The following is a 14,839-nucleotide window of genomic DNA, read 5'->3' on the forward strand; positions in this document are numbered from 1 at the left end:
GAGGGATTTTAGAAATCGATGATTATCTTTTTGATTAGGGATAGAAAAACAAACGGAATTAAATACGAAGTGGCGATAAGATTGCGCAAAATTGAAGAAGTCAATACCGGGCAAAATAAATCATTTAATCAATATTTGTTATATTTATAAAACATAAAATAATAAACATACATACTTCTTGGCTGGGGGCAATTTAATGCGCAGCAAGAAGTTTGGGGGGAGTTCTAGTCTAATGGGTATATAAACCTTGGTATGCCGTGAATTTGACAGCTATCAAAATTGTAAATTTTTGGTGCGCACATCTCTTAAAAAGTAATCCTTTCCAATATGAAATTCTTTGTTGTTTTCGTGGCCTTGTTGGCCTGCGTTGCCGCTTACGAAGTGGAACTCCTCACCGAAGACCAATGGGAGAAATTCATCACCGATGAGAGTAAGTATTATTACTTAACATATACGGGCTGCCAAGAATTAGAGCAAACACACACACAAGAACGAACGAGAAAGAGCAGAACATGTGGCGACACTTGAAAATCCTAGTGCGGTTATAAATTTTGATTAAAGGCTTTGAAAACATACGATTTTCTCAAGTGCTAAGTGGATTATATAGTTGCGATCATGTTATTCTAATAAATTTACGGGCCTCTTTTATTCCTGGAAATTTCGAAGAATGTGATGGCCAATAGAAATGTGACTCAAAAGAGATTTCCCTGTGTCATTTCGACTGCCAATTGCCATTATTGGGCAACAATTTTGCCACCTGCAAAGCCTTTGAAAATTTGAATGCCTATTCGTAATAACAGATTGACAAACTATCCTTTAAAATGATGTTTCAATTTGGCCACTCGTTTTAGAATTGGCAACTTTTCCGGCATTACGACTGCCAATTGACAGCATTTGGGAAACTATTTTGTCACCTGCGAAGCCTTTAGAAATGTGCCCATGTTCCGAATTACAATGCCTCTTCGTAATAACCGACTGGCCAACTGTACTTTAAAATAAATCCTCGATTTGGCCACATACTTTAGAATTGGCAACTTATTTGCCAACAATCATTAAAGGTTGGCTTCTTTCCTGGTAATTGGCAACACCATCCCGGTTGCCGGTAATTGGTAACACCATCCCATGGTTTATTTCCAGGATTAAATAGTCTATCACGACCCCTATTCTATGATCCAACGCCAGAATATTGAGTTTTACGTTTTCAGGCTTACTTCCCCACAGAAAGTTGGCAACTCACATCCATAGCTTTGCTTTGCCAACATGCATCTTCGCAGTGTTGCCATACTGTTAGATTAATGTGATTGCCATGCAATTATGCTTCTAGCTATTTGGTAAGCCTGATCTCGTAAACTTAAACTGGTGAACATTTTTTAAAGCTTTATGATGTCCACGAAGTGAAATGAAATGCCAAGTTCAATACTAGTCCTTGTTCCTGATTGCTGCTGTTACCATTTGCTCTCTCTCTCTCTCTTAAATTTTTGTCATGACCTTTCCCACTAACCACGAATTATTCTCTTAGCCATTGATCCCGAAACCAAGGGTTTGATCTTGAACTCTTCAGCCAAGAAGGCCGTTAAGAGCTTTGTCAACCAAATGCCCTGCGGCTGGCCCGAACTTGGTATTCCTCCATTGGCTCCCTACACCAACCCCGATTTGGAAGTCCATTTGGCCAAATCTTTCGTTGAGTAAGTTAAAGATTTTACAATTTCCCTATACCCCAAAACTATAACTTTTATTTTCCTCCTCTCTCTCTCTCTCGCTCTTCAGCATGATCATTCAAGCTATCAAATTCCGTTTCGATGGTTTGGATGATATGGAAATCAAGAAATTGAAGGTCTCCTACACTTTCAACAAGAAAGTCAAGTTCCACTTCAACTTCAAGGAATTGAAGGCTACCGCTTCCGTCTTGAACACCGACACCTTCATGGATTTGATGAAACAATTGGGCTTGTCTGTCCGTTATGAAGGTTCCGGTCCCTTGGAATTCGCTTTGGAGAACTTGTCCATCCAAGGTCAATTCAAATACAAGATGCCCTTCATCTTCGGTTCCATCAAGATCTACAAATTCGAATGCATTGTCGGCTTGGGTGGTGTCCGCTCCAACATTGGTGGTATCTTGGGCAATGGCAGAATCAACGAAATGATCAATGACGAAATCGATTACATGATCCCAGCTTTGATCAACGGCAACCAAAAGAAGATCAGTGACACCATTGAAAACGTCATTGTTCCCCGTGTCAACGCTATGATGAAGGGTAAGAAGATCTGGAGTTTGTTGGGTATGTTGGGCTCTGGCTCCGGCAGCGGCAAATGCGTTCCCACTCCTGCTCCTTTCTTGGAATAAATTATAACAGCAAATAATTTGTAAATAATTGCAAAAAATAAATTGATTTCGAAAAACGATTAAAAAACAACTTCTTTTGAAAAATTTAGGGGGGGGGGGGACTGGTGACTGACTGGTGGGTGGGGAATGGGGGTTGGAATGACATTGACTAGCAGGAGCAACTTCTTTAGAAAAATTTGGTGGAGGGACTGCTGACTGACTGGTGGGTGGGGAATGGGAGGGTTGGAACGACAATTTCGATTTTAGATACTTCCGATAGATTACTTCTATTAAAGAAATGTAGGAAAGGGGCAGGGGAGGACTTGCGACTTCGTGGTGGGAAAGGGGGTTTGGTTAACCAGTATGAGGGATACAAGCTTTAAATTTTTCAAAGGGACTATCCAAATCGTAATTTCGATTTGTGATACTTCCGATAGAGTACTTCTTTTAAAGAAATTTAGGTAATGGGGAGGGGAGGACTTATGACTTTATAAAAGGGATAGGGAACACATTGACCAGAGGGCAATAATACTTTCGTTTTTTAAATGTTTATCATTTCTGTTTCCCATAGGACTATCCAAACCTAATTTCAATTTTGAATTCTTTTGACCGACTCCTTTGAATCGACAGTTTTCTCTGTCGAAACTTTTCTGAATTTGTATTTCCTATTGAAAAATATTTTTTTTTAAATTTGAGTGGATTAATTTTCGAAACTTTATCTTCTAATTGACAATTTCTTTTAAAAAAAGTTTGCTGAATTGACTTTTAATAGTACAACGATGAACTGAACTTACTTTACGTTTAACTGAATTGTGGAAAAAGTTAGCTGAATGACATTTTTATATAAAAAACGTTTGCTGAATTACCTTTTTTATGGAAAAAGTTGGCTGAATTCATTTTTTCTGTGGAAAAAGTTTGCTCAGTTACTTTTTATGTTGAAAAAAATTTTGCTGTATAAACTTTTTTCTATGAAAATATTTTGCTGAATTGACTTTTTCTGTTGAAAAAGTTTGCTGAATTAAATTTTTAATAGAAAAAGTTGGCTGAATTAACTTTTTCTATAGAAAATTTATCTGAATTAACTTTTTCTACAGAAAAAAAGTTTGCTGAGTGAAGTTTTTCTGTACAAAAAAGTTTGTTGGCTGAATTGACTTTTTCTATAGAAAGGCTGAATTGGGTTTTCTATAAAAAAGTTAGTTGAATTGATTTGTTTTATAAAAAAGTTGGCTGAATTCATTTTTTTTATAAAAAAGTTAGCTGAATTAATATTTTCTATAGAAAAAGTTGGCTGAATTGACTTTTTTTATAGAAAAAGTTGGCTGAATTGACTTTTTTTATAGAAAAAGTTGGCTGAACTGACTTTTTCTATAGAAAAATTTTGCTTAATTAATTTCTTTTTCTTGACTTTTTGACTATTTCTATAGAAAATGTTAGCTGAATTGACTTTTTCATCCGAAAAAGTTTGCTAAGTTAGTTTTTTCCATAAAAAAAATTGGATGAATTGACTATTTCTACAGAAAAAGTTTGCTGAATTGATTGTTTCTATGGAAAATGTTAGCTGAATTGATTTTTTCTATGGAAAGAGTTACCTGAATTGACTTTGTTTTTACAGAAAAAGTTTGCTGAATTGACTTTTTCTATAGAAAAAGTTGGCTGAATTGACTTTTTCTATAGAAAAAGTTGGCCGAATTGACTTTTTCTATAGAAAAAGTTGGCCGAATTGACTTTTTCTATAGAAAAAGTTGGTTGAATTGACTTTTTCTATAGAAAAAGTTGGCTGAATTGACTTTTTCTATAGAAAAAGTTGGCTGAATTGAATTTTTCTATAGAAAAAGTTGGCTGAATTGACTTTTTCTATAGAAAAAGTTGGCTGAATTGACTTTTTCTATAGAAAAAGTTGGCTGAATTGACTTTATCTATAGAAAAAGTTGGCTGAATTGACTTTTTCTATACAAAAAATTGGCTGAATTGAATTTTTCTATAGAAAAAGTTGGCTGTATTGACTTTTTCTATAGAAAAAATTGGCTGAATTGAATTTTTCTATAGAAAAATTTGGCTGTATTGACTTTTTCTATAGAAAAAGTTTTCTGAATTGACTTTTTCTATAGAAAAAGTTAGCTGAATTGACTTTTCTACGGAAAAAGTTTGCTGAGTGAAGTTTTTCTATACAAAAAAGTTTGTTGGATGGACTTTCTTCTTTAGAAAAAGTTGGCTGAATTGAATTTTTTATAAAAAAGTTGGCTGAATTGACTTTTTTATAAAAAAGTTGGCTGAATTGACTTTTTTATAAAAAAGTTGGCTGAATTGACTTTTTCTGTGGAAAAAGTTGGCTAAATTGACTTTTTGTTTAGAACAAGTTGGCTGAATTGACTTTTTCTATAGAAAAAGTTGGCTGAATTGACTGTTTCTATAGAAAATGTTGGCTGAATTGACTTTTTCTACGGAAAAAGTTGGCTGAATTGACTTTTTCTATAGGAAAAGTTTTCTGAATTGACTTGTTCTATAGAAAATGTTTGCTGAATTGACTTTTTCTACGGAAAAAGTTTGCTGAGTTAAATTTTTCTATACAACAACTTTGTTGGATGGACTTATTTTATAGAAACCGTTTGATGATTGAACTTTTTTATGGAAAAGTGTGAATTTTCTGAATTTTCTTTTGCTATAGACAAATTTGACTGAATTGTCTTTTTCTATAGAAAAAGTTGGCTGAATTGTCTTTTTCTATAGAAAAAGTTTGCTGAATTGAGTTTTTCTACAGTAAAAGTTTGCTGAATTCACTTTTTCTATAGAAAAGGTTGGCTGAATTCACTTTTTCCATAGACTTTTGTATAGAAATAGTTTGCTGAATTCACTTTTTCTATAGAAAAAGTTGGCTGAATTGACGTTTTTATAGAAAAAGTTGGCTGAATTGACTTTTTCTATAAAAAAAGTTGGTTGAATTGACTTTTTCTATAGAAAAAGTTGGCTGAATTGACTTTTTCTATAGAAAAAGTTGGCTGAATTGGCTTATTCTATAGATAAAGTTGGCTGAATTGACTTTTTCTATAGAAAAGTTTGCTGAATTGACTTTTTCTATGGAAAAGGTGGCTGAATTGATTTTCTCTATAGAAAGGTTGGCCGAATTGACCTTTTCTATAGAAAAAGTAGGCTGAATTGACTCTCTCTATAGAAAAAGTTGGTTGAATTGACTTTTTCTATAGAAAAAGTTGGCTGAATTGAATTTTTCTATAGAAAAAGTTGGCTGAATTGACTTTTTCTATAGAAAAAGTTGGCTGAATTGACTTTTTCTATAGAAAAAGTTGGCTGAATTGACTTTTTTTATAGAAAAGGGTGACTGAATTGACTTTTTCTATAGAAAAAGGTGACTGAATTGACTTTTTCTATAGAAAAAGTTGGCTGAATTGACTTTTTCTATAGAAAAAGTTGGCTGAATTGACTTTTTTTATAGAAAAGGGTGACTGAATTGACTTTTTCTATAGAAAAAGGTGACTGAATTGACTTTTTCTATAGAAAAAGTTGGCTGAATTGACTTTTTTATAGAAAAAGTTGGCTGAATTGACTTTTTCTATAGAAAAGGGAGACTGAATTGACTTTTTCTATAGAAAAAGGTGACTGAATTGACTTTTTCTATAGAAATTTTATCTATAGAAAAAGGTGACTGAATTGACTTTTTCTATAGAAAAGGGTGACTGATTTGACTTTTTCTATAGAAAAAGTTGGCTGAATTGAATCTTTCTATAGAACAAATTCACTTTTTCTATAGATCACTTAACTATGGCTCACTTAACTTTTTCTTTAAAAAAAGTTGACTGACTTAACTTTTTTGATGGAAAAAGTTGGCTGAATAAACTTTTTCTATAGAAGAAGTCGGCTGAATTGATTTTTTTTTTATAGAAAAAGTTGGCTGAATTGATCTTTCTGTAGAAAAAGGTTGCTGAATTGACTTTTTCTATAGAAAAAGTTTGCGGATTTGACTTTTTCTATAGAAAAAGTTTGCGGAATTGACTTTTTCTATAGAAAAAGTTTGCGGAATTGACTTTTTCTATAGAAAAAGTTTGCGGAATTGACTTTTTTATAGAAACAGTTTGCGGAATTGACATTTTCTATAGAAAGGGTTTGCTGAATTGACTTTTTCTATGGAAAACAGTTTGCTGAATTGACTTTTTTTATAGGAAAAGTTGGCTGAATTGACTTTTTCTATAGGAAAAGTTGGCTGAATTGTCTTTTTCTATAGAAAAAGTTGGCTGAATTGACTGTTTCTATAGAAAATGTTGGCTGAATTGACTTTTTCTATAGAAAAAGTTTGCTTCATAAATTTTTTCTATCGAAAAAGTTTTCTGAATTGACTTTTTCTATAGAAAATGTTTGCTGAATTGACTTTTTCTACGGAAAAAGTTTGCTGAGTTAAATTTTTCTATACAAAAACTTTGTTAGATGGACTTATTTTATAGAAAAGGTTTAATGATTGAACTTTTTTATGGAAAAGTGTGCTGAATTGTCTTTTTCTATAGAAAAAGTTGGCTGGATTGACTCTTTCCATAGAAAAATTTGGCAGAATTGACTTTTTTCTACAGAAAAGTTTGCTGAATTCACTTTTTCTATAGAAAATGTTGGCTGAATTCACTCTTTCCATAGAAAAATTTGGAAGAATTGACTTTTTTTATAGAAAAGTTTGCTGAATTGACTTTTTGTATAGAAATAGTTTGCTGAATTCACTTTTTCTATAGAAAAAGTTTGCTGAATTGACTTTTTCTATAGAAAAAGTTGCCTGAATTGACTTTTTCTATAGAAAAAGTTGACTGAATTGACTTTTTCTATAGAAAAAGTTGGCTGAATTGACTTTTTCTACGGAAAAAGTTTGCTGAGTGAAGTTTTTCTATACAAAAAACTTTGTTGGATGGACTTTCTTCTTTAGAAAAAGTTGGCTGAATTGACTTTTTAATAAAAAAGTTGGCTATAGAAAAAGTTGCCTGAATTGACTTTTTCTATAGAAAAAGTTGGCTGAATTGACTTTTTCTACGGAAAAAGTTTGCTGAGTGAAGTTTTTCTATACAAAAAACTTTGTTGGATGGACTTTCTTCTTTAGAAAAAGTTGGCTGAATTGACTTTTAAATAAAAAAGTTGGCTGAATTGACTTTTTCTGTGGGAAAAGTTGGCTAAATTGACTTTTTCTTTAGGAAAAGTTGGCAGAATTGACTTTATGGAAAAAGTTGTCTGAATTGACTTTTTCTACGGAAAAAGTTAGCTGAGTGATGTTTTTCTATACAAAAAAGTTTGTTGGATGGATGGAACTCACTTTTTCTTTATAAAAAGATGTTGGAGTTAACTTTGTCCGTACAAAAAGTTGGCTGAATTGACTTTTCTATAGAAAAAGTTAGCTGAATTGACTTTTTCTATGGAAAAAGTTGCCTGAATTGACTTTTTCTATGGAAAAAGTTGGCTGAATTGACTTTTTCTACAGAAAAAGTTGTCTTAATTGACTTTTTGTATAGATAAGTTTGCTGAATTGAGTTTTTCTATAGTACAAGTTTGCGGAATTCAATGTTTCTATAGAAAAAGTTGGCTGAATTCACTTTTTCCATAGAAAAATTTGACAGAATTTTGAAAATGTTGATTGAATTGACTTTTTCTGTAGAAAGGTTAGCTGAATTGATTTTTTCAATAGAAAAAGTTGGCTGAATTGACTTTTTCTATAGAAAAAGTTGCCTGAATTCACTTTTTCTATAGAAAAAGTTGCCTGAATTCACTTTTTCTATAGAAAAAGTTGGCTGAATTGACTTTTTCTACGGAAAAAGTTAGCTGAGTGATGTTTTTCTATACAAAAAAGTTTGTTGGATGGATGGAACTCATTTTTTCTTTACAAAAAGTTGTTGGACTTAACTTTGTCCGTACAAAAAGTTGGCTGAATTGACTTTTCTATAGAAAAAGTTAGCTGAATTGACTTTTTCTATGGAAAAAGTTGGCTGAATTGACTTTTTCTACAGAAAAAGTTGTCTGAATTGATTTTTTGTATAGATAAGATTGCTGAATTGAGTTTTTCTATGGTAACAGTTTGCTGAATTCACTTTTTCTATAGAAAAAGTTGGCTAAATTCACTTTTTCCATAGAAAAATTTGGCAGAATTTTTTAAAATGTTGATTGAATTGACTTTTTCTGTAGAAAGGTTAGCTGAATTGATTTTTTCTATAGAAAAATTTGGCTGAATTGACTTCTTCTACAGAAAAAGTTAGCTGAATGGATTTTTTTAATAGAAAAAGTCGTCTGAATTCACTTTTTCTTTAGAAAAAGTTGTCGGAGTTAACGTGTTCCGTAAAAAAGGTTGGCTGAATTGACTTTTTCTATAGAAAAAGTTACCTGAATTGACTTTTTCTACAGAAAAAGTTTGCTGAATTGACTTTTTCTATAGAAAGGTTAGCTGAATTGACTTTTTCTATAGAAAAAGTTGGCTGAATTGACTTCTTCTACAGAAAAAGTTAGCTGAATGAAATTTTTAATAGAAAAAGTTGGCTGAATTCACTTTTTCTTTAGAAAAAGTTGTCTAAGTTAACCTTTTCCGTAGAAAAAGTTGGCTGAATTGATTTTCTCCATAAAATTTTGATGAATTCAAATTTTCTACAAAGAAAATCTCCAATATATACTTCCTTGAATTATTTCTATAAACTTCAACTGTGAATTGTAGATCCAAAACCCAAAAAATAGAGAAAAAAATCACACCGTAGTATTTAAATATTACCAATAGATAAGGTCCCAAATACCGAAGGCATGTCATTCAACTACCAACAATTTTGAACAGCAATGAATGGCCAATACAAAACCAATAGATAAGCTACTGCTATATCGGTTGTGAATAAAATTGATAATTTATTGCTAGCCCCTAAAATAATTTGCAAAGTAGAAGGAAATCAAAACCGTTTGCTAAACTTTTAGCGATCGCCAGAAGATTAGATTTGGGTAAAAGCAAAATTTCACTCAACTATAAAAGCCAAAGTCTTGACCCACAAGAAAACAGTTCACTAGTAGCATTTCAAAGGAAAAGTTACTATTAGAAAGAAAAACTTTTAGTCATCATGCGTTTCTTGTTGGTTTTGGCTTTTGCCAGTGTTGCCTTTGCCGGCACCGTTTTGCCCAATCATGGTCTCCGTCCCATGAGCCACAAAATCGATGATTATGTTGCTGATTTGGTTGATAACAATGGTGAAATTGAATTGGTTGTTGATCACGAAGATGGTACCATGGGAGGTAAGTTCAAGAGAAAATAAAAAAATGTGAGTAATTTTGTTCAATCATTTCCTTTTTAATCCATTTTAGTTGCCCCCCAATTCGTTTTGTCATGGCAAGTACGTCGCATGATCCGCAAGGTCCAAAAGCAAATGCCCTGCGGCTGGCCCCAATATGGTATTCCCCCACTAGCTCCCTTGAAGGTTCGCGAAGCTGAAATCTCCTTGAAAAAGGGTATCTTGGAGTAAGTATAAAATTAAATTTTAAAAGAGCTTTTGGGGAATAATTGTGAGGAATGTTTTGGTCTACAAGCTTTCAAAGGAAATCTAAGGTTGTCTTAGTATAAAAAAACTTCAAAAGCTTTATAAAGTTGGAGAACTTTTAAAGAAAATCTAAGCTTTCCTCATTATATATTTTTCAAATATTCAAAAGAATTAAAAAAAGCTTTTCAAGCTAGTGTTTATAACTTTCCAGTTCAAAAGCTTTATAAAAAAAGTCACAATTCTGTTTTTAATTAATGTAAGCCTACAAATATTTGAAGCTTACAACTCAAAATATTCAAAGCTTACAACTCAAAATATTCAAATCTTTTGAATATATTCAATTGCTAAAGCTTTTAAAAATTATTTAACTTGGTTAAATGATTTCCGAGCACTAAAAATATTCCGAGCTTTTGAAGGCATATTACAAGTTGAAGCTTTTTATAGCATAGTTAACTTTTTCGTGGCCTTAGAGCTTTTACCTCACAACAAAATGCTTTGATATCTTTAATTTTCAAATATTCAAAGCTTTTGGCGATCCTACAAATGGTAAAGTTTCTAAGCAATACTTAACATGGTTAACCCCTTGAGCTTTCACTACAAACAGCGTTTTGTGAGCACTAAAAATATTCAAAGTTTTTACGAAAAATATACAAATTTGGAGCTTTTATAGCACAGTTAACGTTTTCCGCGGTCTTAGAGCTTTCACCTCACAATTGAATGCTTTTATGAAGCTTTTCATAAACTACTTCCATTTCAATGGATCATAATGTCTAAAGTTTTCCACAAGCTTTTTATCACTTTTATCGATTTCTTATTTTTTTCTAATTTCTCATAACCTTTTTTCCCTCCCTCCTTCTCCAGAACCATTGACAAAGTCTTCAAATTCCGCATTGACGGTTTGGATGATTTTAAAATCAACAAGTTCAAGTTGAACATTATCACCTCCAAGATCACCTTCGATTTCACCTTCAAGAACATTGATGCCTCCGCCTCCAAATACGATACCAACACCATTTTGGATGCCATGCGCCAATTGGGTCTCTCTGTCCAATACGAAGGTGAAGGTACTTTGGGCTTCGGTTTGAAGAACTTGCGCATTGCCGGTACCATCAAATACAAAATCCCAATCTTGTGGGGCTCCATCAAGATCACCTCCATGAAGACTGAAATCTCCTTGGAATCTTGCACATCGGAAATTACCGGTTTCATGGGTAACGGCGCTGTCAACCGTATGATCAATCAACAAATTGAAAACATTGTCGTCATGGGCATCAACAACAACCAAAATGAAATCTCCAATTTGATTGAAGAAACTTTGGTCCCCAAGGTTAACAAGATATTGAAGGGTAACGATTTCTGGACCATCATCGATATGATCTTCTCCAGCTCTGAAGGTGAATCTGAAGATGATCCTATTGTTGTCAACTGTGTTGCTCCCGCCGATCCCTGGGCTTAAGTACGAAAAAAACATTTAAAAAAACATTTTGTGGTGTTCTTTTTTTCAGAAGAATGGAAAAAGGAATTACAATGAAATGCGAAAGAAATAAATTCCAGTATTATTGAAAAAAGTAACAAAGTTTTTTTTTGATTTTTTTAGTTCATCTTCCCTTCCTTTTAATAATTCACATTCAAATTTACCTATTAAAAGGTCTGAATAACTCATTACAAAGTAATGTACACTGGATTATTTCTGTATTGACAGTACTTAAAAATAATGTGTTATTTCTACCCAGCAAAATAAATGGTCAGAATTCGTTGGAATTTGTTCCGAAAGTTGGAAGAAACATCTGATTTCGGATGCAAGTTTGACATGTTATCTGGCCGTTGACATGTTCTCTGACCGAAAAGTTGTTTTAAACTTCGACTTTCGGAGCGAAACATTTTTTTAAGTCCAGGCTTATTTAAAAATTTAAAAAATCTACAGTTGTTGGTCTGATGACACTTCAAAAATCTTCGACTCTTCAAAAACATTTTTTTATTACACGACCCTGATGACCCTTTCAAAAATATTTTTTTCAAACCGCGACGCTGATTCACGCTTGTTCTAAAAATATTTTTGTTTAAAATGTTTTTGTTAAAAATACACCTCCTTTACGACTCTTTAAAAAATATTTTTTTTAAATACACGACCCTTCAAAAATGTTTTTGTTAAAAAAATAACTCCTTTACGACTCTTTAAAAAATGTTTTTTTAGAAATCCACGACTCTGATGACGCTTCAGAAAGTATTTTTTTAAATATCAAGAAATATTTTTTTAAATAATATTTTTTTTAAATGACGCTGATGTCTCTTAATTTTTATATTTTTTATATAAAAAATCCACCACAGTGATGACTCTTCAAAAAATATTTTTTAATCGACCCTTGATGGTCTGATGCCCCTTCAAAAATATTTCTAAAAATCCATGACTCTGGTGACCCTTCAATAAATATTTTTTTTAATTCACAATTCTGATGACACTTCACAAAATATATTTTTTTTAAATATCACGACTCTGATCACCCTCAAAAAATATTTTTTTCTTTGAAATTCCTTGTGACTCTTCAAAAATATTTTAAAAAATCCACGACTCCGATGTCCGATGACTATTCAAAAAATATGTTTTTAAAAAATCCGCAACGCTGATGTCTTTTCAAAAAATACTTTTTTAATCAACGTACCTTAAAAAAATTAAATCCTATTTCTAAAAATCCATGACTCTGGCGACCCTTCAATAATTTTTTTTTTTTTAATTCATAACTCTGATGACACTTCAATAAATATTTTTTTTTAATATCACGACTCTGATGACACTTCAAAAAATATTTTTTTAATCACCAACGCTGATGTCTTTTCTAAAAATATATTTTTTTTTAAATCAACGTACCTTCAAACAATTTTTTTACATCCTCCGACCTGATGATGCTTCAAAAAATATTTTTTTTAAATTCACGGTCCTAATGACCCTTAAAACATATTTTTAGAAATCCACGTTCCTGATGACCACTGAAAAAATATTTTTTAGAAATTCACATGGTCATCAGGGACCATTGAAAAAAAATAGTTTTAAAAAAATCCACGCTTTTTGGTCTGATGTCCTGGTGTCACACCGTTACACACTGCTCCCACTTGTATGGGAAGGTGCGACAAAAATATTTCTATCCATCGGATCGATCTATTTTTTTTTTCAGAAAATGCTTAAAATAAGTAAAAACTATTTTAGCCAAATATGACTCCTCAAAAAATATTTTTTTTAATCCACGACCCTTCAAAAATGTTTTTGTTAAAAACACACCTTACTCTTACCAATCTTTAAATAATATTTTTTTAGAAATCTACGACTCTGATGACGCTTCAGAAAATATTTTTTTTTAAATATCAAGAAACATTTTTTTAAACCACGCTGATGTCTCTTTTTTTAAATCCAACACGCTTCAAAAACTATATTTTTATAAAAAATCCAACACCGTGATGATTCTTAAAAAATATTTTTTAATCGACCCTTGGTGGTCTGATGACCCTTCAAAAATATTTCTAAAAATCCATGACTCTGGTGACCCTTCAATAATTTTTTTTTTATTCACAACTCTGATGACACTTCAAAAAATATTATTTTAAATATCACGACTCTGATGACCCTTCAAAAAATATTTTTTTTCTGAAATTCCTTATGACTCTTCCAAAATATTTTTAAAAATTCACGGCTCCGATGACCATTCAAAAAATATTTTTTTTTTTTAAATCCGCAACGCTGATGTCTTTTCAAAAAATATTTTTTTAATTAACGTACCTTCAAAACAAATTTTTAAATCCTATTTTTAAAAATCCATGACTCTGATGACCCTTCAATAAATATTTTTTTAATTCACAGTCTGATGACACTTCAAAAAATATTTTTTTAAATATCACGACTCTTATGACTCTTCAAAAAATATTTTTTTTTTAAATATCACGACTGTGATGACCATTCAAAAAATATTTTTTTTTAAATACCTTATGACTCTTCAAAAATATTTTTAAAAATCCAAGACTCCGATGACCATTCAAATAATATTCTTTTTTTTTAAATCCGCAACGCTGATGTCTTTCAAAATATATATTTTTTTAAATCAACGTACCTTCAAAAAAATGTTTTAAATCCTATTTCTAAAAATCCTTCAATAAATATTTTTTTTTAAATTCACAACTCTGATGACACTTCAAAAAATATTTTTCCTTTTCAATTGCTGATGACTCTTGAAAAACATTTTTAAAAATCCACGACTTCGATGACCATTCAAAAAATATTTTTTTTTAAAAAATCCGCAACGCTGATGTCTTTTCAAAAAATATTTTTTTTTAAAATCCGCAACGCTGATGTCTTTTCAAAAAATATTTTTTTTATAAATCAACGTACCTTCAAAAAAAATTTTTTTTAAACGCTGATTTCTTTTCAAAAAATATTTTTTTTTAAATCAACGTACATTCAAAAAAAAATTTTAAATCCTTCTCCCTGATTATGCTTCAAAATTTTAATTCTCGACCCTATTGACCCTTAAAACATATTTTGTTAGAAATCCACAACCCTGATGACCATTGAAAAAAATATATTTTTAAAAAATCCACGATTGTTGGTCTGATGACCTGGTGGCACACCGTTACACAGTGCTCCCACTTGTATGGGAAGGTGAGACAAAAATATTGCTATCCGTCGGATCGATTTGTTTTTTCAGAAATGCTTTATATAAGTAAAAACTAATTTAGCCAAAAATCATCACAAATTTGCAGTTATTTGTCGTGTAAGAAGTTAATAACTTACAGACTTCCTTTAAATCTTTAAAATATCATACTTTAATGTCAACTCCGTGTGTTTTGGTTCGTTAAGTACCGTTATAAATTAAAAAATATTGCTGGAAAATTAACATATGATATGTTTTGGAGACAATTTGCTGAATTGTCAATGAAATTTGATGATATCGATTTTTGTCGCAGGTTTGGACCACAGTGCATCGATGATTTGTGGGTTGTTCATTGATGTTGCATTGTCGTTCTCCCAAAGACTCCCAAAGAAGAGAAC

The 14,839-nt window shown here is 31.6% G+C and overlaps 2 protein-coding genes across 2 annotated transcripts; both read left to right on the top strand.

Annotated features, from left to right (window-relative positions):
• Positions 1-245: 245 nt before the first annotated feature.
• On the top strand, positions 246-2,414 carry LOC141392781 (uncharacterized). Its single transcript, XM_073965747.1, has 3 exons — positions 246-430; positions 1,520-1,685; positions 1,768-2,414. Exons 1-3 carry the CDS (start codon positions 328-330, stop codon positions 2,342-2,344), a joined length of 846 nt encoding a protein of 281 aa, XP_073821848.1. The 5' UTR covers positions 246-327; the 3' UTR covers positions 2,345-2,414.
• A 6,914-nt stretch (positions 2,415-9,328) lies between these two features.
• Positions 9,329-11,372, top strand: LOC141392782 (uncharacterized). The gene is made up of 3 exons (XM_073965748.1): positions 9,329-9,562; positions 9,632-9,785; positions 10,666-11,372. Exons 1-3 carry the CDS (start codon positions 9,391-9,393, stop codon positions 11,258-11,260), a joined length of 921 nt encoding a protein of 306 aa, XP_073821849.1. The 5' UTR covers positions 9,329-9,390; the 3' UTR covers positions 11,261-11,372.
• Positions 11,373-14,839: the final 3,467 nt, after the last annotated feature.

The sequence above is a fragment of the Musca autumnalis genome, unplaced genomic scaffold, assembly GCF_047663935.1.
Source record: "Musca autumnalis isolate F117 unplaced genomic scaffold, ASM4766393v1 scaffold_2, whole genome shotgun sequence".
NCBI lineage: Eukaryota > Metazoa > Arthropoda > Insecta > Diptera > Muscidae > Musca > Musca autumnalis.